Raw genomic sequence first — 25,724 nt, forward strand, 5'->3', positions numbered from 1 at the left:
TTCGTATCGATTAACAGAATGTGATGCGAGTTTACGTCGCATGGCCTACCCATATTTAGCAGAAGCACTGGTCCATGTTACTCTTCTATCTATAGCTCCGTAATCTGTCTACACATACTGTCAGCAGCCTATTTTTAAATCAGTGTTCCCGGAAGTTGCCGCTGTTCCAGGGATTCAACCCTCTTCATCTTATTTAAAGGGTAGCTTGGCAAGCAACTTTAGTTGTAGGTTTTAGTGACTTTGGTTGACACAGTTAGAGAATGTGTGTGTGTGTCTGCATCTGTCAGGGTTTGTCTGTGCGTATGCAAGCTTTGGCTGTGAGTCTGCATGCATACACGCAGGTGGGCAGATGGTCCAGTTCTGCACGGACAGCCACAGCCGCGCTCATTTTGCGTGAAGAAAACAGGCCACCGTCTTACCCTGACAAGCGCTCAGCTCGTCTCTGGGTTTTATTTTTTGGTTTTTTTTGCAGGTGCAGTGCTTGCTGGCATTTGAGATAATTAAAGGCTGACCTTTCTGAGGTGAGGCAGAAATGTCACGCAGCCTGCTCCACTGACAAGTGGATTCACCCCACAGGGAGCCTCGGTCAAAACAGCTGAGGATTCTCACCACCTTTAGAAGTGCACTTAGCACCCTTTAGCTTTCTCGCGCCACACCCTCTGACCATCATCATCGAGAAGTAGCTCCCACCTCCTGCTCACTCTCCCACAATGCATCAGCGAGCTGCGATTCTGACAGTCTCAAAACTATGCAGGTGGAAGAAGCAGCGAGGTGGATGTAATCATTTACCCTTTCAGCTACTGTATATAAAAGTAGCAGTACTCTTCTGTGTGGTGGTTTGGCCAGAAAACATGAATTACTGACGACAGCACTTCAGATAATGCATCACAGGTTTTTTGGGGGGATTTTGGATGAAAGGGCCACTCATTTAGCATTTTCTGTTTGAATTAAATTCTTTTATTATTTATATAGTATCAAAACACGTCAGCTTCCTTGCCACCTTCCTTGGACGAGGTGAGAGCACTGTGAGAAAAACTAGAAGCTAGAAACAACAAATAACTTGCAGATCAGAAACTTAGAGCTCCAGAGCTTAGCAAACAGCTACCGCATGGGAGAGAAGAAGAGACACAAAATTCACGATGTGCAGTAGAGGCATATTAATGCACGATTACAGATCCCCAGTGGGAAGTCCACCCAAAAGCCCAGCGCTATAACAGCTTAGCTAAGGATCAGTATGGCTCAGGGTCACCTGATTGAGCCCTAACTCTGTTTTAAGCCTAATCTTAATAGTAGAGAGTTGAGCGGGTTCATGTGTCTTGATCCAAAACTGGGTGCTGGTTCTGCGTGAGAGTAGCCTGATAGTTAAAAGCTCTGTATCCTATTGCACTTCCAGGAAGCACGATCAAGCCTGCGCTTTGAGAACAGGGTGTTCTATTGTTATAACAGGTTATTAGAGTAATAGGTAAATGGAAACAGAGCATGTCTCATTACACTTTTGTCCCATTGAAGCCTTTTTATTAGACATTTTAAAGTGCTTTAGAATTAGAAGTAGGGTGATTAGAGGCAGCAGTCTTCCCGGATTATGTTTACACTGGGAACAATCACAGACTTCTTAGTGTGGTCGGAGAAAAAAAATGAGAATGTTCTTAAGATACACAGTAAATGAACAGCCTTCATTAATAATGTAAGTATGTTAATGTAGGGTCTTTTAAAATGTTCTATCTGAGTTTACTTTGCCAGAATAGACTTGAGAGTGATTCCACGTGTAACCTGTTTCTGTTTACATCATAATCAGCCAGCACCCACCCCTTTCACTGGACCTCACCAAACACGCAGTCTGCTCTTTATGCAAAACCCCTCCCATCTGAGCTGGTCATATACAGTAAATGCAGTGTACTGTAGAAACTCCCCCGGGGCACAAAGATGTGCAAATGTAATTTAGCACTCAGACAAACCTCAATAATCACATGCCACACAGGCTGTACGCATGAGCACACACACCGCTCCCTTATACCCACGCACTTGTTGATATATTACATAAGCATGTGTTTTTTCTTGTACACCCCTGTATGTAGTCTTCACTGTCTGAAACAAGCTCTTACAGCTCCTCTCCCTTTTAAGCCAGCTTTCTCCTGATTGGCTGCTCCTCACAAACAGAAGGTTTAAAAAGGAAACTGGAGGGGCTGCTGTGTACACAGCTAGAGCTGTGTGTCTGATATTTTTCCTCTTAACTTCATACAGAGCTTGAAATAGAAAAACTGCCTGTGCTTTGGATTCACAGGAATTGCTGTCGCTGACCTCATTAGTTGAAACTTTAGTTTAATATGAGCATTATCTACAGTAATAGTGTTTATATGACAGCATTTGAAAAAGTATAATATGTACACAGTCATATCTTCACATGCTTGTTTGCACTCACGTCTGACGTGTATATCCACCCACGCTGCTGTCCTCATGAAAATTTTACTGCATTGTGCTTGAGTGACTTCCGTTACATGTGCCACTGCAAAGCCATACACATTTTTTGTTTAGGCCTTCACTGTTAAACAATGAAGTGCTGTAGGGGAAGTGCCTAAAGGCGGTTACAAATGTAAAAGCATATATGTCGCAGTATTTCTGTCTGCACGTGCGACAAATCAGCCGCATTTCACTGACATGCATGCAGCAAAGTGTTCAGAAGGTAGCAGGTGTTGTTGCGAGTAATTGAGCTGATGCAGTGTTTATGGTTGTAGAGTATTTGCTTTTGTAACCTGTTCTTTCTATGAGTGGTAAAATCCCCACAATGCACTGCATACATTTAGAATTTAGTTAAAAGAGCGCTTACGGTAATCACAGGTTTGTTCTAAGATGGGTTGATCCTTTATAATTATGCTTTGTGTGGCATTATCATAACATGTGCCTATCTTCACTAAACTCACTGGTATCTTTGCTGTGTCCATGTGCTAGTTCTTGGGGTAAAAAAAGAAAGGAAACAAAAAAACAGTGTCTGTTTTACGCTCCAACTCTGAACTCCTTGAACTTGAACACATCTATGTTTATCCACTCAACAGAATCTCACTATACGTCATGTATTCGCATTGACCATCTCCCTTGGTTGCGTCTCTGTGTTCGGTGTCCGCCCGGACCTCGTGCTGCCATTTGCTGGCTTTTCTGATTAGTAATTCAGTGTTTTCCAACACATCCAATTACATTCTCTCATGACCTCTAACCCTTTCTTCCCTCTGCCTGCTACATGCCAAACATAGTTAAGACCAAGTGACCCAGAATGTTTGTTTATTTTTCCTTCTACTGTAAGTGATCACATACTGTACATTCCCCCTGGAGCTGGCCTCCATGCTAGATCTTGCCTGTGTGCGTTTGAGCATTTTAAAATGAGTTTGGCAGATATGGGCGAGGAATTCTTAGAAAATCTTTAAGAAGATGTACATTAATGGGCTGAGCTCTAGGCCCACGGTCTCTGTGGATTTGTCTTGGCTTTGCTATTGCATTACTGTTTGATGTTAGACTTTTGCACTCTGTCCATAACTGTTTTTATTCCACATCTGTCCACATTTCTGCTGTATTAATGTAGCAGATGGGTGAGTTAATTTTTTATGTGCCATACAGAAAAAATTGGTTTCAGTCTGAGATCTTGAGCAAATACACAATAAAAGAGCAGAAACTGTGCAGCATTAGGCACACGACTGTTCCCCTTCTATCTTCATCATATCGATGACCTCTCTGTGTCAGGCATATCATGCACATAAATCACTGCCTAACCCACCTGCCACAGAGATTCAAGAGCTGCCTGACAGAGGGATGGAGGAGATCAGATTGGGTGAAGTGGAGAGAATATTTGCTCGTATTCAGATGTTTTAAGATGAAGTGTGTGTTATTTAACATGCTAGCCACTGCAAACACAGAGCTCACAGCTGTTTGCGAGATTTGTGATATGTATGTCGGCAGCTTTACCTGACTGTGGTATGTGCACCTCTCACAGCAGATTAGACAGGTTTTCAGGTGAGTCTCAGTTCCTCATGTAGTGGTGTGTGCGTTTGATCTCTTTTCCCTGTGATTGTTCTGTCCTGGCAGAGGGGATTACCCAGGTAGTCAGCTACGTTCTGCCTCCAACTGTTGACGCTTGCAAGTATGCACGGATGAGTGGAAAAATGACTGATTGTATAATGCCTTTGAAACGCTTCAGCTGCGACATTCAGTCTTTGTTTACATGCATCAGAAAATGCTTTTCTTTAGCTCTCAGCATCAGACATGTGGGCTTCATTCAGGAAACGCTCCGATGCTCACAAACAGCGCAGCATGTAAATTGTTTTTGGGATTAGCAAATACGGGGATTTAGATTATTGTTATTAGGGGTTGTTAAGTAACAAAGACAACAAAATTCACTGGTTGTATATATTGTGTGACTTGTATGGTTAGATATGTCACATATGAGCTGGCTGTTTTGTAGTTTCCTGACCTGAACTTTATTCCCAATTTTGAGAGTAGGATGCTTTCTGTTGTTGGCAGTTTACATTCTCTAAACAGTCCAACCTAACTATGAATCAAAACACAAGTGAGCAGAAACTTTGGCTGCCTTTAGCTCAGCCTACGCTGTTATTATCCCTGACGAAATGTAACCAAAGCCAGTCATTCTGCAGCCATGTTTATTTACTGTGACATCAGCAAAAAGGAAATGCACAACAGAGTCGGTGCAGGTGAACAGTAACATGAGGTCCTGCTAATCATTTAGTATGACTTTTTATGGCGCCCATATGAGGCAGTGTAATGATAATGGTGAATGAAGTGGCCCATTCCCAGTCTATGGGTCTCCCATTGTCCCGGTGAGTTGCAGTTCCTCATTCAAAGTATCGGTTCAACGTTTGTGGCCTCCTTAGTTTATTAAATTAAAAAAATATATGGCATTGCATCACTTCAGTGTGCACTTTCAGCAATGCTGTTGCATTTTACGTGATTGCAGCAAGGTTCAATGCAGAATGTATCAAGCCAGTGTTTCGTAATGCGTATTGTTGTGTTGTAGTCTGAACCAGATGCAATATTCTGATGGAGATTGTTATTATGTGACTCTTAACTATTTTTTTTAGGTCAACAGGGGCTTTAAAAGCAAATAAAACTATACCTAGCTCCCATGGGCTGTAAAGGCTTCCAGGCTCTCATGTGCTCATCTCCTGACCACCATACACACCAGCTCATTGTGACAGAATGACTGCATAGCACTTTGGCAATAAGCATATGAAAATAAGGCAGCTTAGAGGAAGTCCAAGGCCATAAAATCCTCTTTGTAAAAATCAAAGAATCATGTGTTAAAGGAAAAGAACTACTCCATCACCACGTTGCCTATACTCATGTCAGATTTATGTCAGTTTCATTTTTACCATTTACAGTGAAACTATTAACAATTATTTATTTATTAGCTAAACAATTATTAGTGGTCACCAAAAGAGGAAAAGGTACGACTTTTAACATTTTGCTGTAGCTCAGATACTTTAACCTCACATTAATGTTTCCAATAGGGGCTCTTAATTGAAAACATAGAAATGAAGATGGAAATTTGGCCTTTTATGTCAATCATAGTTTTTTGGTAGTAACGTACAAATGTCTGTAAAGATGTGTGTCGTTGCCATCTGTTGTGAGCCTATTTCACCCTTAGTTAATGGTGTAAAATGGCGAAAGGCGAGTCAGGAAATAAAAACTTTCCAATTCTTAAAACTTAAACCCCCTGGTGAGTGTTTAAAACGTTCGTGTAACTGTTCATGTTCACAAACCAACTTGATCACTCAGCATCTACGTTGTATACAAATACACAGAAGAAGAAACAGCACTTTTATTTGAAGTAAATAGTTGAATCAATCGCCATCTAAATGGCACTACGATCAAATGTAGTATGATGATGATGATACAGACAGTGGGGGAACATGACAAGTAACATCAGTAGCAGAAAAACAGATTTGGGAATATGGAGTTGTTCATATATCCCAGCGCTTTCTGTACACCACACAAGTGGAAACAGGCACACGAACATGTCTGACTTAACCCTTCTCTCTTTACAGGAGTTCATCCATGATGTCGCGGTGTAATTCATGCTAGAGTGCTACATTCCTGCTTCGTGCAAAGACACATTCCACATGCTTCTTTTCTTTCTGTGAGGCATCTGTGTGGTTCGAGTTGTTTTACTGCTCTGCATCACATCCACTGACTCATAAAAAGGTCATTATGGTTTAAAAAAACTAAACAAAAAAAGTTTGCTCATTTTATGATGAGCTGTTTGGGATAAATGGCTTTTCTCATATCCCTGTGTATATTGTGATGCTAATGTACCATTCTATGATAATTGTTCTCCGGGTGTGTAGATGTCAGCGCGCTCTTGCCTGCTCACGCTTTTCATGGTGATTACAGGTCTGTTTGTTCACGTCTCGCTCGTAATTTGGAAGCGAACTCTGCAGCAGGAGTCTCGAGCGGTTCCCAGAAATGCCGCCTTGGGTCTCACCTCTGGCTTCTGCAACTGGTGTAATTAGCAAAGTTTTCTTTTGCGGCGCTCTCTTCATTTATGTTTTGGCTCGCCTCCCACAGTATTTGTACTCTGTCACTGTTAATGAGCGAGTGTGTGAGCGCACAAAGCTGAGAGGAGACATCACACACCCACTGCTCGCATCGCAATTTTAACACTCCATTAGATAATTAAGGCGGATGGGGTGTTTTTGTAACGTTTCAGATGAGACATTACCATTAATTAGTGTCAAAAGAAAAGCACTGTTTTGCTCAAACACTTAAGTACAAAGGGAAGTGATCTCTTTACCTTGCCACTGAAGCACTAAATGATCTCCTTTTCTCTCTCTCTCTCTCTCCTTTTCTTTTTTTTTTTCTTAGACAGAGGCTCTGCAACTGCGAACAGGGGGCCCATTCAGGGAGAAGTGCTTTCTCCTGGCATCATGTGATCTGCACTTTTCCTAGAAGCGCTCTGCAGTTGAAGAGTGGAATGACGTCCCCGTGAAAGCATCACAACCACTAGCACCCCCATCACCGCCATTGCCGCTCCTGACTGTTGCCATCAAAGTGCACCTCTTCTTGACTCAACTTGCCTCCTGTCTTTCTCTGCCTTCATCTTCGAGATAAGGAATGGCCGCGTTACTTCCCAACGCCTCTTGCAAATAAGACCGTTTCACAATCCAGAGAAAGGAAGGATAAAACGCTCCACATTCCTCCTTTATACTTCTGCCCCATTTTTCTTTTTTTATCTTTTGTGTCCTTAGTAACTCAGCCCTTAACACACACACACAGACACACTCACCCACATACATTCGCTAAACCAATAGGATTTTGCGGCCATTTTCAGGGCAACCTTGTGAACCTCAAGGAGATTTTTTCTTTTTTCTTTTTTTCTTTTTTTTGCAAACTTTGCCTGTTGGAATATCTTCTTACCCAGCATCCTTATGGGGGATTAAATCCTTACAGGAATCCATACTGACTCCTGACTGTGGCGCTGTTGCCTCTCAGTGAGGGTTTTTTCTTTACCCCAGTGAGGTCTTTTCGTGACTTGTAGGTGGACTGAGCCATCATGGCTGGGAAGGGCAACCCGGTGCCGGGCCCCCACCTCAACGGCTTCCCCGTGCCCACCTACTCCTACTTCTTCCCCCACATGTTGGGGAGCCTGTCGCCTCCAGCCCTGCCGGGACTGCCTCTCAGTGGATACAGCACCCCCTCACCAGCCAGTGAGTAGAGTTTGAGCAACTTTTCAGTTTTCTCTGCGTTGGTTCGCGTTTTGCATGTGGAAGCGTTTGATGCTCTGGCTGTTGTGCAGGTTTTGAGTGACAGGAGGTATGGAGATTTACTTTCCTTTGTGCGTGTGTCCTGGTTTCTCTGCGCCGCTGTGGCTCACAGTTTCCGCCTGCTGTGTGTATTTGCGTACATACTCGTATGCTGGTAAAACACTTTCATCTCGTCCTGTTTAGATCATTCTTGTTTGAAAGGTGTGTGTGTGTGTGTGTGTGTGTGTGTGTGTGTGTGTGTGTGTGTGTGTGTAAGTGTGTGTTGGTAAACAGACACACACACACCCACATGCCCATGTCGCCTCCAGCGCTGTCCTTAATTTACAAACCCACACACACGCATTGCAACGTCAACATAGATCACAAGGAAATGAGGCAGGACAGCCAGAAAGGAGCATTGTTCATTTGGGGAACACACATTTGGCAAGTGTTCCGAAAGTAAATCTCGGAAATACTGCCGCAGACAGCATTCTTGTTATAACTTCTTTATTCAATCCATAAAAAGCTTCAGAGCGAACTGGCAGTGTTGCTTATTAAAGTTGGACTTGGTGGAAAAAGTACTTGTTCAGAAGTAAATTAAAGTGTTAGTGGTTTATTAATTCAGAAAATGGAATGGGAAATATGGTTAATTGTGAACAGTGGTGGGAAATAGAACTTCTAATGTTGACGATTTTACAATCTTCATCATTTTTTTTTCTCCAAACTAGTTATGTTATGTTATAGCTGTTTTTTCCACAGCTTTGGATTCAGTATTTGAACTCAGTCAGGCTCAGTCAGGGGGAACGGTGTTGGTGGGTTAGTTAGGATAAGATATTTGTGCATGTGTCCATATGTGCATGCAGGCTTTTCTGGCATTCAGAGGTTTCTCCTTAGTTTCACCACATTATGGTGGTGCTGTGATTGGCACTGATAGGATGAAGGTCCTGCATTCAAATCCACTGTTATATTATATTGAAAGCTAGTTCTAATTTGGCAATAGGTGTGAATGCCCTCTGATAGATGGGTCCAGGGTTTATCCCATCTCTCACCCTGTGACAGATAGGATTGCCTCAAGCCAAAGATGCTTTTTTTGGGTAAAAATTGGAACGCAAAGGTTAGCAGCGACTGAACTTTCAATATAATGTGAAAGAAGACTGAAAATGAAGATTGAAAAATGCTAGAATCAGTCATCATATGTCATTGGGCAGCCATTGTGTCATTTAATCTTTAAGAATACATCACATTTTTCAAAGGTCATCCAAAGAATTTTCTCAGAGCATACTGAAGTATTTCGACCTTCAGTCTAAGACAAATATGCTGAAATAAAACAAAGTACAGGGAGAGCTGGCAGCTTTCAGAGTCTCACAGTGTTGTTGTTCTTCAGTTATGTTAATCTCCAGTAAAGGTTGAAATGACTGCAGTGGTTTGACAGATTTATCATTTATCTTAAGAAAGTCAGATTTATGCACTCTGTACAGTTTGTATACTTGATCTGCAAAGTAACTTGTAACTACATATCATAATATTGTGAATTATAGATGATTATAGGTTGGTGGAATTACAAAGGTAATAGATATGTATGGTAAATGGACCACCACCACTGTGTACAGAACAGTAATGCGCTTGGACAATCTCTTAATGTGCTAACGTAGAGGGAGCAACAGAAATAATAACTGAAGCAATGAAGTTGGTCAGTTTGTGTGCATTAGTGTGGACAAAGCTGTCAAACCCTGTGCTCACTCGCACAGGTTCAGAGGGGGTCAGCGTATTGACTTTCTATCTGCTGGAGCTTGTGTTGGCAGTCAGGGTGGAGGGAAGTAAAGAACAGTCCGTGCCCAGCCCAGTCACTCCCACTTCCCCAATACCAGATACCACACCTCACCACATAAACTGGAGCGCTCGTCAGATTCCTCTTTTTTTCTTTTTTTTTTAAACGCTCTTTGCAAGCGTGCGTGCGTGTGTACATTCCTGCATGTGCGTCTATGCACGTCTGCGTGTGTATCCCTTGTCCCAGTGTTTGCCATGTGGGGCGGCAAGATTTCTTCCGTTTTGCCTGGACAAACATTTCCTGTCAGTAAACACTGGAGAGCCAGGGACACCACAGTTTCCTGACGTGCATGAGTACACATTCGCACATGCACACACGGACAACATAAACACAATCTTTGCCCTTCATGCTGGCTCACTTTCTCTCACTCGTGCTCTGCCTCGCATGTAGATAACTGCAGGCATAATTCACACATGCTCACGCACGGAGCAGCAGAAACGCGCACCTCCTTCCATACACTCGCACACCACCTTCACCCCCTTTTCCTCTTCCCTCCTCCTCATCTAGCTCTCTGGCAGATCATTGCTCTCCCCCTTGCTCTTTTTCTTTCTTTTTTCCTTTCCTTCCTTCCTCACCCACGCACACACTCGCATAGCACACATAAACATCAACAAACACACACACACCAGCTAAGCTCCCATTCAGTACTAAGCACTGAGGAAAGAAGAGGGGTTGCTGAGGAAGACGGAGAGAGTATTTGGAGCTTGAATGCAGGAGGAGAGGAGGGATTTAGAAACTCTTCACCTAAATGCTAATAATTACACGCATGCATGTTTGCACTCATACATGTTTGAGCAAATAATGTGTTTTTTCCCCCTTTTAACTGGAAAGTTGCTTACAGCTGGCCAGATGAATAGCGTTGACCTTGTTAAAATTTTCAAGGTCAAGCTTTGTAGTTGTTAACACAGAGCTCAGTTATGTTTTATAGCTTCATTATGTTCGCAGCTGGAAATGAACGACAGCTGTAAACAGAATGAAAATCATATCTGATGATTAGCTTGTTTCTAGATCGTCCACAGACATGACTTTGGGGTGCAGGGATTTTTTTATTAGTGCAAATGCTTAGCTGCTGTTCTTATCACCTTTGTGGCAAATAATTTGCATATTTTATAACATTATTATTTGAATCCTCGTGCATTGTTTTCCACACATAGGGTCAGATTGGCCCTTGATTTAAATCAAACACACAAACTGAATTATTAACGTTTGCGACATGCAGTTTACTGCTAATTGTGGTAATATTTAATGCTGAAAGAAAGCATGCTTACTTTCTGCGCTTGGTATTGAAATGGACTGACTGAACCGGCTAGCCCCGGCCTCCTTTCTCATCTTGTGTTTCCTAACCAAGACATGTCATTCAGTTAACTCTCCAAAGAGGAGCCCTACTGGTGGTCTAGACCAATTGCAACATTTACGAACAGCAGGCTGGCGGCAGTTCTAGCTCTGCTCTGAAGACCTTTTTGGAAATGTTCTGCCACTCTATCTACAAACTGCAGCAAGTGAAGTAGATGGTAATCCTTGCAGAAGAGCAAGGATTGTCGTCGTCAGCTGAAGTCGAAAGATCCTGCAGTTAGAGTCTTTCTGAGAAGCTCACTGGATAAGCAGCTGATTAATATCACTCTGCAATGTTTTGTTTCCCAAAGTATTTATGAGTCAATATTTGTAGAAGAACACAGTGTGACGAGAAGCTGATTGCTACCACCTGTTTGCATCCTTAATGTGTTTTTGGTCCAGAAACACCTGCATTTTTCTTTTTGTTCAATTGCACTCTAATCGCTGATGTAAAAGACCGTCATTAGAAATTCTTGAAATGAATAATGGTGAATAAACAATCATGAATCCAGGACTTGGCATGTGGTTTAAAGCGGAAATCATTTACAATCAAAACCTTTTCGAGTACTTTCGCTTAAAAAAAAAAAAAAAAAATCTGTCTTTTCTTTCTGCTTTCCTCCCTCTCTTCACACTCCTCCACCTCCCCTTCCTCAGAGTCGGACATCACTGAGAAAGGGGAGGCTAACTCTGCCAGTTAGCTCTGGTCTGTTGTGGGTTTTTTTTTTTTAGCAAACCACAACAGGCCAAATATTTGGACCAAGCACAGCAGGAGGGTTAATCTCAGCATACAGCTCATCTCTCTCTCCCTCTGTCTTCAGATCCTGCCTCCTGGGTTACGTCTTCACATCACATTATCTGAAAATCATCAGGTTAGGTTACGCACTGGAGCAGATCAGTTTCAGATATTGATAATACATTTATAGCCTGCAGCTTTATTAGTTAATGGAATATTATGACTATGGATTGATCCCAGTCGCGCAACCAGGAACTTGCACGTTGCTGTATTGAACAGTATGTGCTCATTACATGCACGCTCAAACATAGGCACATACAGCACACCTCTCATTAGTGTTTTTGATTAAATTCCTCTCACTGCAGGCCTGTATGAATATGGAAGTATCCGGCATTAACACCTGCAACTATCGATCCCGTCATTATCATTTAAGCCTTCTGCTGTCTGTCACCAAGCTCACTAACACTGTACTATTACATTAGCGCAGTGTTATGAGTGATCATAATGAATGGAGCCAGCTTCCTACCTGCTGCTGCGATGGACTAATTGGCTTTTCCCCACAGAGCTCTCTTGTTTCAGCAGCCACAGTAATTGCTTGGTACAGGAGCGTTTCCTAGGATGGCTAACCCGCACCAGCACCATCTCGTTTGACTTATTAGAGGGTGAAATGGCATTTATGAATGTACTTTGGGGCCAGTAGGAGAAATACTGAAGGTTGTGTGTGTGTGTGTGTGTGTGTGTGTGTGTGTGTGTGTGTGTGTGTGTGTGTGTGTGTGTGTGTGTGTGTGTGTGTGTGTGTGTGTGTGTGTTTTACCCATCCCATTAAGCGGCCCGTTGCGGAATGTACAAACCACGAGCAAATATGGATATGGTAATACTGGGCTGTGTGTGTTGGTTTCTGGGACAGACAGGTGGTTCCTCTCTGCGATGGTGGTCTGCAGGAATCAGAGGGCCGTGTCAGTGCACTCCATGGGTGGCAAACACAAGCACACACTTTCACACACACATAGCTTGTGTGGAAGGGATAAGTGTAATGACAGTGAGAATCACCTTTTCTATCAGGTTACCAGGTGCCAGCTATTTAGCTCCTTCGGATAGACACACACACACAAAGACTCTTACATAGAAGCAGTACCTCTGGAGAGCTGCTTGTCATTATTGGAAAGTCATTTGAGGGGTGCCAATACTCTGACGGTGGAGACGCGGGCTTATTAAACATGGTGTGTAAAACACATCCAGCATGTCAGCAAAGCACTTGTTCACCCCAGCTTAATGACCTTGTTAATTAACTGCTCAACACTTGGAGGTTGAAAAATGAGCACAAGGACTATCCTATTCTTAAGTTTTCAAAGAAGCAATAGTCTCTGAAGGTACTTTGGGAGTAGTTAGACTAATTCAGCGGGCTTTATGGGTTATTAATATTACATTTTTTAAAAAAAGAAAAAAAGCCATTTTCACTTTGCTTTTGTTGAGTAACAACACATTTAATGTATAACAAACTTTGTGCTACCTTGTAACGTATGATAAATTAGTGATAAATGGCATCTAAATATAGGTTCAATGAGGCGTTATAGGCCTATCCTACTATCAAGGGCATGCACAAGATCAAAAATATCAATGGCTTTTATTGGCAGCTGCCATAATCTACTACTGATGTTTCTGTATATGATCGTGTGTTAGGGAATTCACCGAATGAGAGTGGCCTCCTTATTGTGTATCAAAATGAGCTTCTGGGCTTTGTTCATTAGGATTGCAAGGACAGGAGTGCAACAAAAGAGTGCCCATTTTAGGAGGGAAATAAAGGGCAAAAAGGAGCAAGTGGAGTTTGTTTTGTTTTATTTTTGTCTAAAAAGGAAAAATATGAAAAGCAGGAAATCAGAGTGTTGCTAGCTTGCACGTGTGCTGGGAGTAAGAGCCACAGGCACACATACTCTGGTTTTGGCAGCAACCTTGTCTTGTGCAACCATCGTGCACCAGAACACCTGCAAGTTTAGCCAACGGGTGCCCACTAGGAAACCCATCACCCTTGCCGTTAGTGCGCTTGCCTTTCCATATGTTCGTCCTCCCCCCCCCCCCCTGTTCTTTTTTTTTTCCCTGGCTCCTGCTCGTCATCTTTCAAACCCCTCTTCAACATTTCTCTCCCCTCCTTCCATTACACCTTTCTGCACTCCCTTTTCTTTCTTCATACCTGCACTCCACCCTCCTCTTCATTCACCACATTTTTACTCCTATCCCCCTTTCTTCCCACCCTCCTTTTCTCCACCTTAGGACTTGACAGAGCTATCATTACCATGCCACCTATTTACTCGCAGGCTGTTATTTTCCATTTGCTTTGAGGGGACCTGGGGCCAAATCCCTGCCCACAATACTTGATCCTAACCACAGGATTTATCCCCGAGTGGCTTGGCAAGTGCGGTCCACTCCCCAAGCTCCCCCCCTTCTTTTTATTTTCTTGTCCCCTCTCCTTCCTTTTTCTTTTGCTTGCTCTCTTATTCTGTCTTTCTTTCTACAGGTTTTTCTCTTCCACGGTTGCTTATGCAAATACAGGCCCTTCTTTTCAAAGAGCTGTCTACCAGTAATCCGATGGATGGCTCCATTTTCCCAGTGCTGCACACACACAAACATACACATGGATTGCATGCAGTGTTAGGATACAAGGACACATGCTATCTCTCATAAACATTCGCTCCAGTTGCCGCATTCACGCACTCATGCATGCAGATCCACATACGCATACAGTGACACAAGCAGGGAGAACCCCCTTCCTCTGCAGCACGAGTGTTATATTTTGAGTAGCTGTAGTAGGGCCATAACAACTTCAAAACCAGAAGGCTGTCGCCAGCAGCCATGCAGCACTCAGTTGGGTAAACACTGGCATAATCTAAATCTCTCTGTGATGCTTTAGTGCAAGGATCTTTATTTCTGCTCTCTTCAAAGGCCCCTGAAGGAAGTCAAGACAAGGGTAAAGAGATAAGAAGTCCCTCTTTTTTCCCCTCCCTCCTTTTTCTCTCTATTCTTCTATCATTTCTCTCAACCTACTCTTTCAATGACCCCCTTCTCTTTCCTTTTATCTCTCCTCCCCACCCTTTCCACACATGCGCACACATATATCTCTATCTTCTTATGCCCTTTTTGCAAAACGCATAGCGCACAGCCATAATTCACACTGCTGCATACATTCAAATGTCAACGACTCTCTCTCACAGGCATCATTCCTCTATTGTCCTTTCATAAGCGGTAGGAATGATGGCATCTGTAAAATATAGGACAGTTACCTAATAGAGGAGATGAGAGAGGGAAGAAAAGGAGAGTGGCAAGGAAAGGTGGCGAGAGGTTGTGCAGGTCTGCCCCGCACCGCTCAGAAAGTGATTGAATTATCAAGCAGGGCTTTTTCTTGTTGTCCAAGAGGGTTTCAGAGGGAAAAGCCCTTTTCTCAGCGGCTAATGCGCTTTTTCAGCCTGGCACAATGGCTAACTGTGTTGTGGAGAGGGGCTAAGAGAGCTCTGTTCGCCCAGAGCTCATGGGGCCACCAGCTCTCTCTTGGCACTTCTCTAAGGGGCCTCTGGCCACACTTAACCTCATGGCTGTCTGCTAGCATTAACACATAACCTCCTCAGAGTGGAAAGATAATGTACTTGTGACAACATTAGCACATTACAGTCCTAAGTGTACCACGGGTTGGCTAATGCAGAATGAATTGTGCTGTCTTTAGATACTCATTAGCATTCCAGAGGTTTGTGGAAACGCATGCTTAATGATCTCTCGACCTTCCGTGTCCTCCTGGGGTGCCAGCAGCTTGTTTTTCCAGTTATGTCCTTTTTAAAAAATGACTTTGACTTATAGATCGCAACCCCTTTTCTGGAGTCAGATACTGGAATAGGAACGCAAGGTAAAAGTTGTCAAGCTGTGACTGCAGCTCTTTTTTTTTTAAACAGAGAACATTATGACCTGGTGCCATTTCTAATAGTAACAATAAATCACAGGTTATATGTTATTAAAATTAAATTGCACAGTACCTTTTACAGTGTTTACCACATACCACACCCCGTGTCTTTAAGCCCTGTGTTAGGAAAAGAAGCAGATATTCAGGACTGTAATTATTGCTGGTGTATAGAGGGGAAAGAAACACAAGCATATGTGCTCCAGACGGGATTAAAATCAGCGATCAGCACATGCAATATTAAACAAATCTCTCTTACAGAAATAAATTCCAGCTGCATGAGGCACAGATGTTGGGTGTGAATTCATAAATCCTTCGGGGTCTGCAGGTTATCCAGTAAAATTAAAGGCTGTCTTATATTTGGCCCTTTTTGTTCCCCTTGTTTGGTAAATGGCCTCTATTTATATAGCGCTTTACTAGTCCCTAAGGACCCCAAAGCGCTTTACATATCCAGTCATCCACCCATTCACACACTGGTGATGGCAAGCTACATTGTAACCACAGCGACCCTGGGGCACACTGACAGAGGTGAGGCTGCCGGACACTGGCGCCACCGGGCCCTCTGACCACCACCAGTAGGCAACGGGTGAAGTGTCTTGCCCAAGGACACAACGACCGAGACTGTCCAAGCCGGGGCTCGAACCGGCAACCTTCCGATTACAAGGCGAACTCCCAACTCTTGAGCCACGATCGCCCCATCGTTGAACTCACAGCAAAGAGCTGAGGAGTGCTTCTTCTTTTGAATGTCATATTAAATCAAATTCTTTAAGTTAGTTTAACACTGATCAATCTTTTTTTTTTTTTTACTGATCAAGCAATTTATATCTAAATCAAACAGAAGATGTTCAGTCACACAGATATTTAAGCGTCGTCTAACCCAACTAATGGGTTTATATTGTAACTCGTTATATAAGCCAGTGCAAATTACTTATAAACCTGCAAATTATGGTGTGATGGGCCATACATTTTTGTGCTGTGGTCTCAATGCTCCATTTTTCGTTCTCATTTTCCTTTTACCTCTCGCTCTTTTGCCTTCATTTTTCATCTCTCTGATCTCTCTTTTCATTCCCTGCGTCGTTTTCTTTTCATCCGTAGAAAACAGCTGTTCAGCAGGTAGCCTGTGATTAGTGCTACGAGGCACCTGAAACTTGCCCTGGCGTTTGACAGCCCTTTCAGGCCTCACACTCCTTTTATCATCGTGGTCCAGTCTTCCTTCATTTCACAGAGACATTATGCGAGTGCGCTAAGCGGACGGAGAGGATGTGATTAGTGACACCGCTTTGAAATGGCCTTCTAAACAACTGGTGTGCATTATGCCTTGATTAGTCCCTTAATTTGATCTCATGCAACAAACAGATGTTCGCTCAGTCTCACAGTCATACCAGCCACAAAATTGTCTGCCAGGATTGTAACAGAAGCCTGTTTTGCACAATAACTCTCACTGCCATAACCTAATTATTCTGAGCAATGCCACAAAACATGAACCGGCAACAATAAAACATGCAACACAGGGACACCAGTCAACCTGACATGCAGAGCACTGAGTGGATTAGACTGTGCAGGGTTTTCAGTGTAGTTTGATTTTATGGACTTCCACAGCAGTCACAATGATCAGTTACTGCCAAGATAAAAATATCAGGTATCAGTTTGGATGGATTGTAGCACTTCTTTTTCTTTTAATCTTCTAATAATTCTTGCAAACAGGGATGTTTGGTGGTACGCGGTTTTATGGATCTTGTCTCTTTTAGTTGTTTAAGCTTACACAATACACATTTTGACCAAGCACCAACACCACAAAATTACACAAAAGCAGCCAAGTCTTTTAATCAGCTGTTTGTTTGTGTATACTGTGTGCTGAAGAAAAATCTGAAACAGAGAAACTATGTCCCACAGCAATGCAATCAGGGAAGATTATGGTTTGTCATCTGAAATACTCATCTGAGCATTAGGAGATGCCAAGCAGGCTGTAGTTCAACAGTGATCAGCCTGTTTTATGTTTGTAGAAGTGTTTTTGTCTCATCACACAGCGGTTGGTCATGTGTTCACAAGTAAAATGCTTTCCACCCACCATAAAGCATATGATGTGGTGTAAAGATAGAAGCAAAGATGCATAGAAACTTTAGTAAATGCTTAATTTTCATCCACCATGTAACTCACTTCTCCCTTCGGAATCTACTTTAAAATCCAATTATTAACATATAAATCTCCACACGGACAAGCCCTCTATAGCACCCAAACTTTGGTATGGCCTTCCTCGGCCTGTGAGATCTCTGATTTGTTTTAACGACTGCTGAAAACGCATTAAGCTATTATAGGTTAGCTTAACTCTTAATCTTCTCCCCTGTGTTTTGGGCCGTAGTTTACAACCATTTGCTTGTAAAGAATCATCTTGCGTGTTCAAACATGTACAAGTATACATTTTCAAACATACGGACACATAAATAACGACATAATTTGTGGCTATATTCATATTCTGAAGTTGTAACTCTGTTTTCAAAAGTCCTATACAAATAATAATTTTTAATTCTATCGATGTGTTTTCTATATATGTATAATTGGCTAATATGATATATCAGCTTGTGGTTGTAGCATATGTCTTATAAAAAAAACATCTATAAAGTACAAAGTTATGGATATTCCACTTTATGCATTCTTCTTTTGGCCTGTGTTGGTCATCGTCTGCAGGATCACAACAAAGAGAAATAAATTCAAGACAAAAACACTATGATCCTTCACATATGATTTATCCATTCAGTATCAACTATGAATATCTAAAGCAGCACTTCTCAAAGAGAGGGGGCATTGGTGATTACTCAAAGAGAAAGATTTAGTGACACTATATACCTGGAGCCCAAGACCTTGCTCTTTGACCTGAAGATGCCTCTAATAGATTCTTTGAAAGAAAGCTCGAGGGCTAAAGAGAAAGATGGTTAGAGGGATAGAGCGAATGAAGGTAGTGAAGGGTCCCTGCAGGCATCTTAAATCACAGCAGGCCCAGACTTCACCAAGAATCAGGAGCAGATTCACGCTTTCCACAGATGACCACCGACTCTTTCACATACCTCCAGCAATATACAGGTGGTGCACGATCTGCAATGAGAAAGTATCCCCATGTAGACAAACGTTTAGCTTCCTCATTCTCCAAACCCCTATAAACTGAGCCGTTGTGTTTCAGTTTCTCAGACGCCTGTACAGCGGTGTAGATGCAGTTTTAAGTACGTCAGCTGTTTATGAACTTGTGATTGGAATGTAGGTATGACTCTGTTTACTGTAAACACGGAGAAAGCCTGAAACGGAGTGACTGAGAGATCAGGTTGTGCCACAGATGGGTTTTTGCTGATTCAATATTTACTCATCAAACAGAAATATTTCCTGTAAGCACTTCATGTCAGGCCAAACTCACTCTCTCTCTCAGCACCACCTCTCGCTTTATCTCCTTTTCTCCCCCCCCCCACCCCACCCTTGGAACAGGCTTTCATGTCGCTCCCTTTCATCGTTGTAAACTTTTGCGGGATTTGTTTTCCCTCCCCGGTTTGCTTTTGTTTGTCCGTCTTTCCCAGCGTCTTCTTTCTCAAGCATCAGATTCCTTTTCTCCTTTTTTTTCCCCTGACTGTTGCAAACCTTTCACAGCAACTGTCTTTAAAGAAAAAAAAAATAGGACATGCTAATCAAGCCGTGTACACAGAGAGTACACAGTGAGTGAGCTGGTTTGACCTGGGGAATTATGTTGCTTTAAATAATACACTAACTGATGTTCCCACGGGCGTGTGCAAGACAAGTGAGTGTGTTTTAGCATTTGATTAAGTCCGGGAAACGTCCACACCTTTTCTTAATTTTGTGTGTTTGAGTTTGCCTTTCTTTTGTCCCCGTGGGCTTGGCCACTCGTACATGAATGCCGCAAAGACAGCGAGTATTTGAACGTCTTTCTGAAGTGCATTAGCCCTGACAGATGTGCCGTCAAAGCCGGAGTCTCTTTAAAACCTTTTGAAAAATAGCCTTTATGTCAAAAGCAGATCGCTTGGACTTAAAGTACACATGGAAAGTAGTGCCGGAGCTTCGGGGGGGGGGGGGGGGGGTTTTCAGGGCGATATTTTTAAGTCTTTATCGTGAAGGTAGTCGTCTGTCTGTCGACACATTTGGCGTGGCTGTTTGAACTGTGTGCCCAGGAGCTGACGTAGTTTTCCCCTGTGTCACCTTTACGTGCACATCTGTCCATTTCTTACTTTACTTCCCACCCGAGATTTGCACATTTGGACCATTCTACTGGAGCCTAATAGACTTCTCCTAAATGGGCCGCGAACAGGAATATTCATTGAGATATCTGAATTACTCACAGACCTCTTCCCCCATATTTTTCTTCCTTTTTTTTCTGGTTATGTAACATGCTAATCAGTGACATTTAGAGACGCTGGTAGGTAGATTTGTTACTTATGGTCTAAATTAGGGTAGCAGTTTCCCTCGTCTTCATCTTTTACAAGTGTTTGCTTTTGTAGGAATTTGCTTGTGTTTCTAACATTTTGGCTCCTTCATTGGACGCCTTTTGTCAGGACTACTTCAAGTGTTGTGTTACAGGACTTTGAGAAGGCAATGGATACACACAGACACACACACACACACACACACAGAGAAAGGAGAGAGGGAATTTCACTCCTCCTCTCACAGACTTCAAAGCTAGCTGCCCCTTGAGAAACTTCAAACGCCGTGGGGGCCATTAAAAGACAAAAATTATTTTCTGTAAGGTCGTGATTTATTTGATTGAAAAATGAAACCACTAACCCAAAAGACATTTTTTCCTTTCCAGGGCCTGCTTTACCAGGCCCAACCTAAATTGCTACCAGGTGGGAATCCTCTTAAGAGCAGAAACGCTCAACCCGAAGAGCCCAGGCTTTCTTGCTTTCTCTTGTCTCCCAGCCTCCACTTTTTCTCCATATCTCATTTTGTGCCTGCCTCTGTCTGTCCCCTTCTCCATTTTTCTTCATTAACGCCAAGCTGATTAAATACACACACACACACACTCCAACATGTCTGACTTTATGCTGTTATATTTCTTGTGGTGTAAGTGAAGGCTTGGCCCCGAGCACTAGAAAACAGCACTTCGCGACTATCAGTCATTGAAGAAAAGATAAGAGGTGGAGAAGGAGCCCAGTGAGTCTGGGAGAGATGGAGCAGTGGTGAAATTTAAGCATGTGAGAGAGTGATGGAGTTGAAAGAGGGGTGAAAATATAGGTGAAAAGTTGGATGGAATGAATTAAGGAAGTGGGGGTGTTTGTATAAAATAACGATGAGGACCAACAGAGGCAGAACGTTGTGAATAATAGATGCAAATTTAAAAAAACAGGTAGATGAGATAAAATGTGAAATATTGTCCTTGGTCTTTGTGCAGTAAATTTGCAGTGTTGCATGCCACTGGAAGTTTTTATTCAAACTCAAATGTAGTCGTACAGCTCGTGCGTCTCCTGGTGCTCATAGATAAATACATCGTTGTGTTCGAAGACAAGTGCTTGAGGTTTTCTTTCAGAGTCGTGTCCTTCTTTCTTCATGATTCCTTCCATTTTGACCAAATTCCCGATTCTAGATGATCTGAAGCATCCCCACAGCATAATACTCCCACCACCATGGTTCACTGTGGGGACAGTGTTCTTTGAGTCGTACAGCTCTCCCTTCTTTCTCCAAACGTCTTTGTGGTCAAAGAGGTCTAGTTTTCTCTCATCTGAACAAATGACAGGCTTCCACTATGCATCTTTCTCCAAGTTGTCCTTAGCATACTTCAATCTAGCTTGAAGGTATCTCTTCTGCAAAAGCTGAGGAGGGTTTTTTTTTTTGGTCTGCAACCTCGCAGTCCATTCCTGCAGGGTTCTAATGATTGTCTTCTTTGAGACTACAATTCCCGACTTGGCTAAGTCATTCACTGGTGTCTTGGCAGTTGTTCTGGGGTCTTTAGACACGTTTTTCACTAGTTTTCTTTCCAGAGTCTTTGAAATTTTTCACTTCCTACCTCTGCCAGGCTTGTTCTGTACTGTGTGGCTCTCTTTGAATTTCTTGATGAAGTGACAGCTCAAACCCTTGCTGAAGTTTTTATGCTGTGTGTAAATTGGCAGGTAGCCCTCAGTTTTAACTTTAGCATTACGACCTTAAAGCAGATCGTTGCACAACAGTGGTTTGTGCTATGGCTCAAGAAAAAGGTCAGTTTCTCAGGGGGCTAATAATATTATATGTAATGTTTTTTTCTGAAATAATCCTTTTAATAAATTATGCTTTCTAAAGAAAACTAATATGTCACATTTCATAGTGAGGCTAATACTTGTGTCCTCATCTGTATAGTTGAAGTGTCTTACTATGCTCTGTATGATGTTAGTGAGAGCGGTTATCCTTAATATAGTGTGAGGTGTACAGGTCTGATTGGGTGTCCCACCCACCTGCTGTTTAACCAGCCCTTAAAAACAAGAATGGCTTTTAAGGTTGAGGAGCTAAAATGGCTTGTTTTTAGGCAGTGATCTTAGCGGCTGTAACCAGGCTGTACCATTGGATATCGGCTCAATAAATTTATCTTACTAGTAGATTTTGAGGAAATGCACACTAATCAGTGCAAGTGTGATGTGTAAGTGCATCACACTTGCACATACTAAATGCATCAGGCTCTTGCCGCAGACGGAAGGGGTGAGAGTTCTTGTTTTCTTTGCGAGGCAGTTGGGGTTTGTGATTTTGTGAATTTTGGTCTTAGCTTTGTTTATGTGCGTGTGTTTGTGTGAGAAACATAAAAGGCAAAAAATGTGTTTTTCTTACAGGCTGCCATTTTCACCAGCTGTCTTGCGGCTTGAGCGTTTTGGCCGCTCAGCACATGAATCACTCATTTCGAGTATGCCTGTGTGTTGCTGAGCGTATTTCATCCTTCCATGTGGACGTTCCCACTGTTTATGAGTGCATTTGTGTGTTCCTGAGTGTGTGTGTGTGTGTGTACGCCACTGATGAAATTGCATCTCCTCCTCCAACCCCCACCTCCTCTTCTTCTCCCTCTTCCTAATGTTATCTCACTTCCTCTGGGCCTCTGACAAACCCACCAAACAGGGAGAAAATAGAGCGCTTTATTGGGACGCCTGTCAGGACTCCCCCTGGATTTATGGCCAACAGACAGCGTTTATCACTCAGCCGAGAGAGGCAGAGTAAAAAGAGCTGGGGGGGAAGAAGCGGGGAGAGAAAAGAAAAACGGGGTAGAGAAACACTGTGATCCTGTCCGCTATTTGCATACAGAACCACTCCGACTGACTGGAACCGTTTCTGGAAAAGGGATCATTAAATGATTATGCTGTTAACATCTTGAACACATTCACAGGGCAAAGCAGAGCCACTGAAGATGTTTGTTGAATTTATTATGTAAACTGTTCAAGACTGTTGAAAACTAATTGCACATTTTTGCATGTTAGCAAAGGGCAAAGCCAGTGGAGTAAACATGTTCTGTTGTGTTGATTGATCAACAGCGGATGGTGACAAGGTGCTAAAAGGTAGCGCAGACATGAATGTTTTTGCGTGTAATTAGCATCTGAAGGCTCTTATTATTGCATCAGAACGCCGGGGGAGACTTTTGCGATTGCATTTTCTTGCTGTTTTAAGTGTTGACTGTGTGTTTACATGTGCAGTTATGAGTGTCCTTGTGTTGGAGCCCTCCAGGACAACATAGCGGAACACATTATGTGCTCTTTTATTTTTCCTTCCTCACAGTCTTATTGTTTTATTATTGTGACAGCTTTTAACCCTTTAGTTCTGCACTGTTAGAGAGCTAAAGTTACAAACTTGTCCTCTGTTCTGAATCACTGTTAAATTCAGGATGTAGCCACAAACTTGATGGGGAAAGTATAATGCCAGTAGAAGAATAGCTGTTAAATTCACTGGTCAATTTTTTCAATATGCTCTCAAGTCATTGGTCTGGGAAGCACTGGTGTAACCTATGAGGAGAAAACTGCCAAATCCATGGAAAAACATCCATCCAATAATAGAAACTGCTTGAACTGACACATTAAACCACTACTATTAACAGACATGTACTCAGAGCAATGTTGAGGTATCCCAACAAAGACACGCATGGGATCTTTCTTTTAGTGTTTATGCATGAACATAAAGCGGACAACGCAATCAAAGCAATTCCACAGTGATTATACTGAAGAAACATGAACAGGTAGAAACAAAGCCTGCAAGCCTGACTGCTCATCAGTTTGTTACCTGCTGAAGTTCAGGGTCTGGCTTTAATGTTACTTTGGGTTCTTGGCTAGCTTTGCGTTAGCACGCTGTCTGTGCAGATGCGTGCAAAGAGTTGAAGTTGTGTTTGCAGTATAATGCAGTCGTTTCTGTCCTGGATGCACTTTACCATTGCACATTTATCTCTTTGGGCAATAAAAGTCAAAGTAATTTCCATGTCTTCGCTGTACATGACTCACGCCATTTGCCTTCTCCCACACATGAACTGAAGTCAGCTGACTGTAGCGCAAGAATAACTGAAGAACCTTTGTAACACAAGTAACGACGTAATTATAACTAATGTAATTACTGAAATTAGAATAATAAAGGGTTATATTACTGCATTACAGAAAAATGTAGGGCGATTACAGTAGAGTATAGTAACACTGAGTCCTCTGCAAAAAGGTCAATGCAGTCACTGATGTGGCTGCATTTTGTTAAAATATAATATAAACCTACATAATCAATCAAGTGGGGACAACATGCTATTAATTTATAAGAGTGTGCAACTTGTGGGTGGTGAGGTTGGAGAAGAGTTAGGAAAGTGTGGATAGGTTACCTGACTTGGGCTTTGTCATAACTTGTCAGCTCACAAAGCTGTTGGACGCATGAATGGGAACATCTGCACTGGTTCTCATTAGTTAAAAATAAACCATATGATGTCAGGTCTCACATCACTGCACTGACTAGTCAGAAGTGGTGAGGAACTCCTTCAGTGTCTGTGCACAGTTCTTCACTTTAGTTCAACTCAACAAAACAAGAACAAGGGAAGCAAAGCTGTGGTCTTTTTTACAGAGCTGAGTTCTCAGAGAGTGAGGGAGAGACCACTTAAAAAACACAAAACAAAGCAACCAATGATGGATCCAGTTTGCTGTGGCTGATTGAAGTAATCCAGAGATTATGTGCATATTTTTCCTAGTGCCAGGTCGAGCAGCTGGAAAATGGATACAATTTATTTTCTTTGGTAGACACCAAATGCTAAAATTTTTGTTCATCCAGTTGGTTCTGTTGCAGAAACAAAGCAGGTGTGGAAGGATGGTGCGCTGTCATAAGAACAAACCCATCTTGACAGGAAGTACAGTCTGTACTCTACATTACAATATTCTCGCTCACTTTTAAGAGTCTTTGTTGAAGAGCAGCACAAACACTCGGTTAACAAGACTAAATTGTTTTTCTTGCAGTAAACACAAAGTTTTTACTATGCTACATGGAACTTGCTACATGACGGTAAACCTAACAGTGCATAGTGGGTCGCACATGAGCACATACAGGTGTACATGTCATTCTTGTACATGCTAAGTAGCATACAGTGGAGACGCACGTCAGTCCACAGCTACACAGGGGTGCAACATAATGATGCCATTACAGTGATACTGTCGACAAACTGAGGCATGATTGGCAGAATGTATTTATAGAGAAATCTCAGGAGAAAGTTTGCAGCCCTTAATCATCTGCCTCCCTCGAAATTCTCTCACCATCGTCTGTCTCTGTCTGCTGAGAGGATGAATTAGGGTTGACAAAGCCTCTGTACGGGCTTTTAGTGAAGGGGAAAGAAAAGGGAGGGAGGGGGAGAAGTGGGTTAACGGAGTCATTAACACATGATGATTTAAGTGGTTTGATTTAGTGCCGTGCTACATTTTTCTGGCATCTTGGGCTATCCTCCTGTGGATTGGAGGGGAAAGAATTTTCTTTTCCCTTGCAACATCCTTCCTGCCCCCCAGGAGTTCCCCTCAGTGTGCTGCTATGCAGCCTTCTCCTCTTCCTTTTCTAACACGGCTCCTCCTCTTTTATCATCTTCCTTCCACCTTCAATCCAGCCTCTCACTTTCTTTCTCTCATTTTCTCTCTTTCTCCTATCTCCTCCCCAGCGTCCGTGTGTATTAAGATTTAATGCCCCAAACAAGCTTTCTGTGTCAGCCCA

General features: G+C 42.5%; 1 protein-coding gene across 5 annotated transcripts in view; it reads left to right on the plus strand.

Moving 5' to 3' along the window:
• Positions 1-25,724, plus strand: part of raraa (retinoic acid receptor, alpha a) — a 139,475-nt gene that overhangs the window by 53,635 nt on the left and 60,116 nt on the right. For all 5 annotated transcript variants that reach the window (XM_084938018.1, XM_084938019.1, XM_084938021.1 and 2 more), the window contains one exon: positions 6,865-7,706. In XM_084938018.1, the coding sequence (XP_084794144.1) occupies positions 7,553-7,706 (154 nt within the window). In that variant the 5' untranslated portion in view covers positions 6,865-7,552. The remainder of the gene's footprint in view (positions 1-6,864; positions 7,707-25,724) is intronic.

This window comes from Perissodus microlepis, chromosome 8 (assembly GCF_051167445.1).
Source record: "Perissodus microlepis isolate ML-2025 ecotype Zambia chromosome 8, ASM5116744v1, whole genome shotgun sequence".
Taxonomy (NCBI): Eukaryota; Metazoa; Chordata; class Actinopteri; order Cichliformes; family Cichlidae; genus Perissodus; species Perissodus microlepis.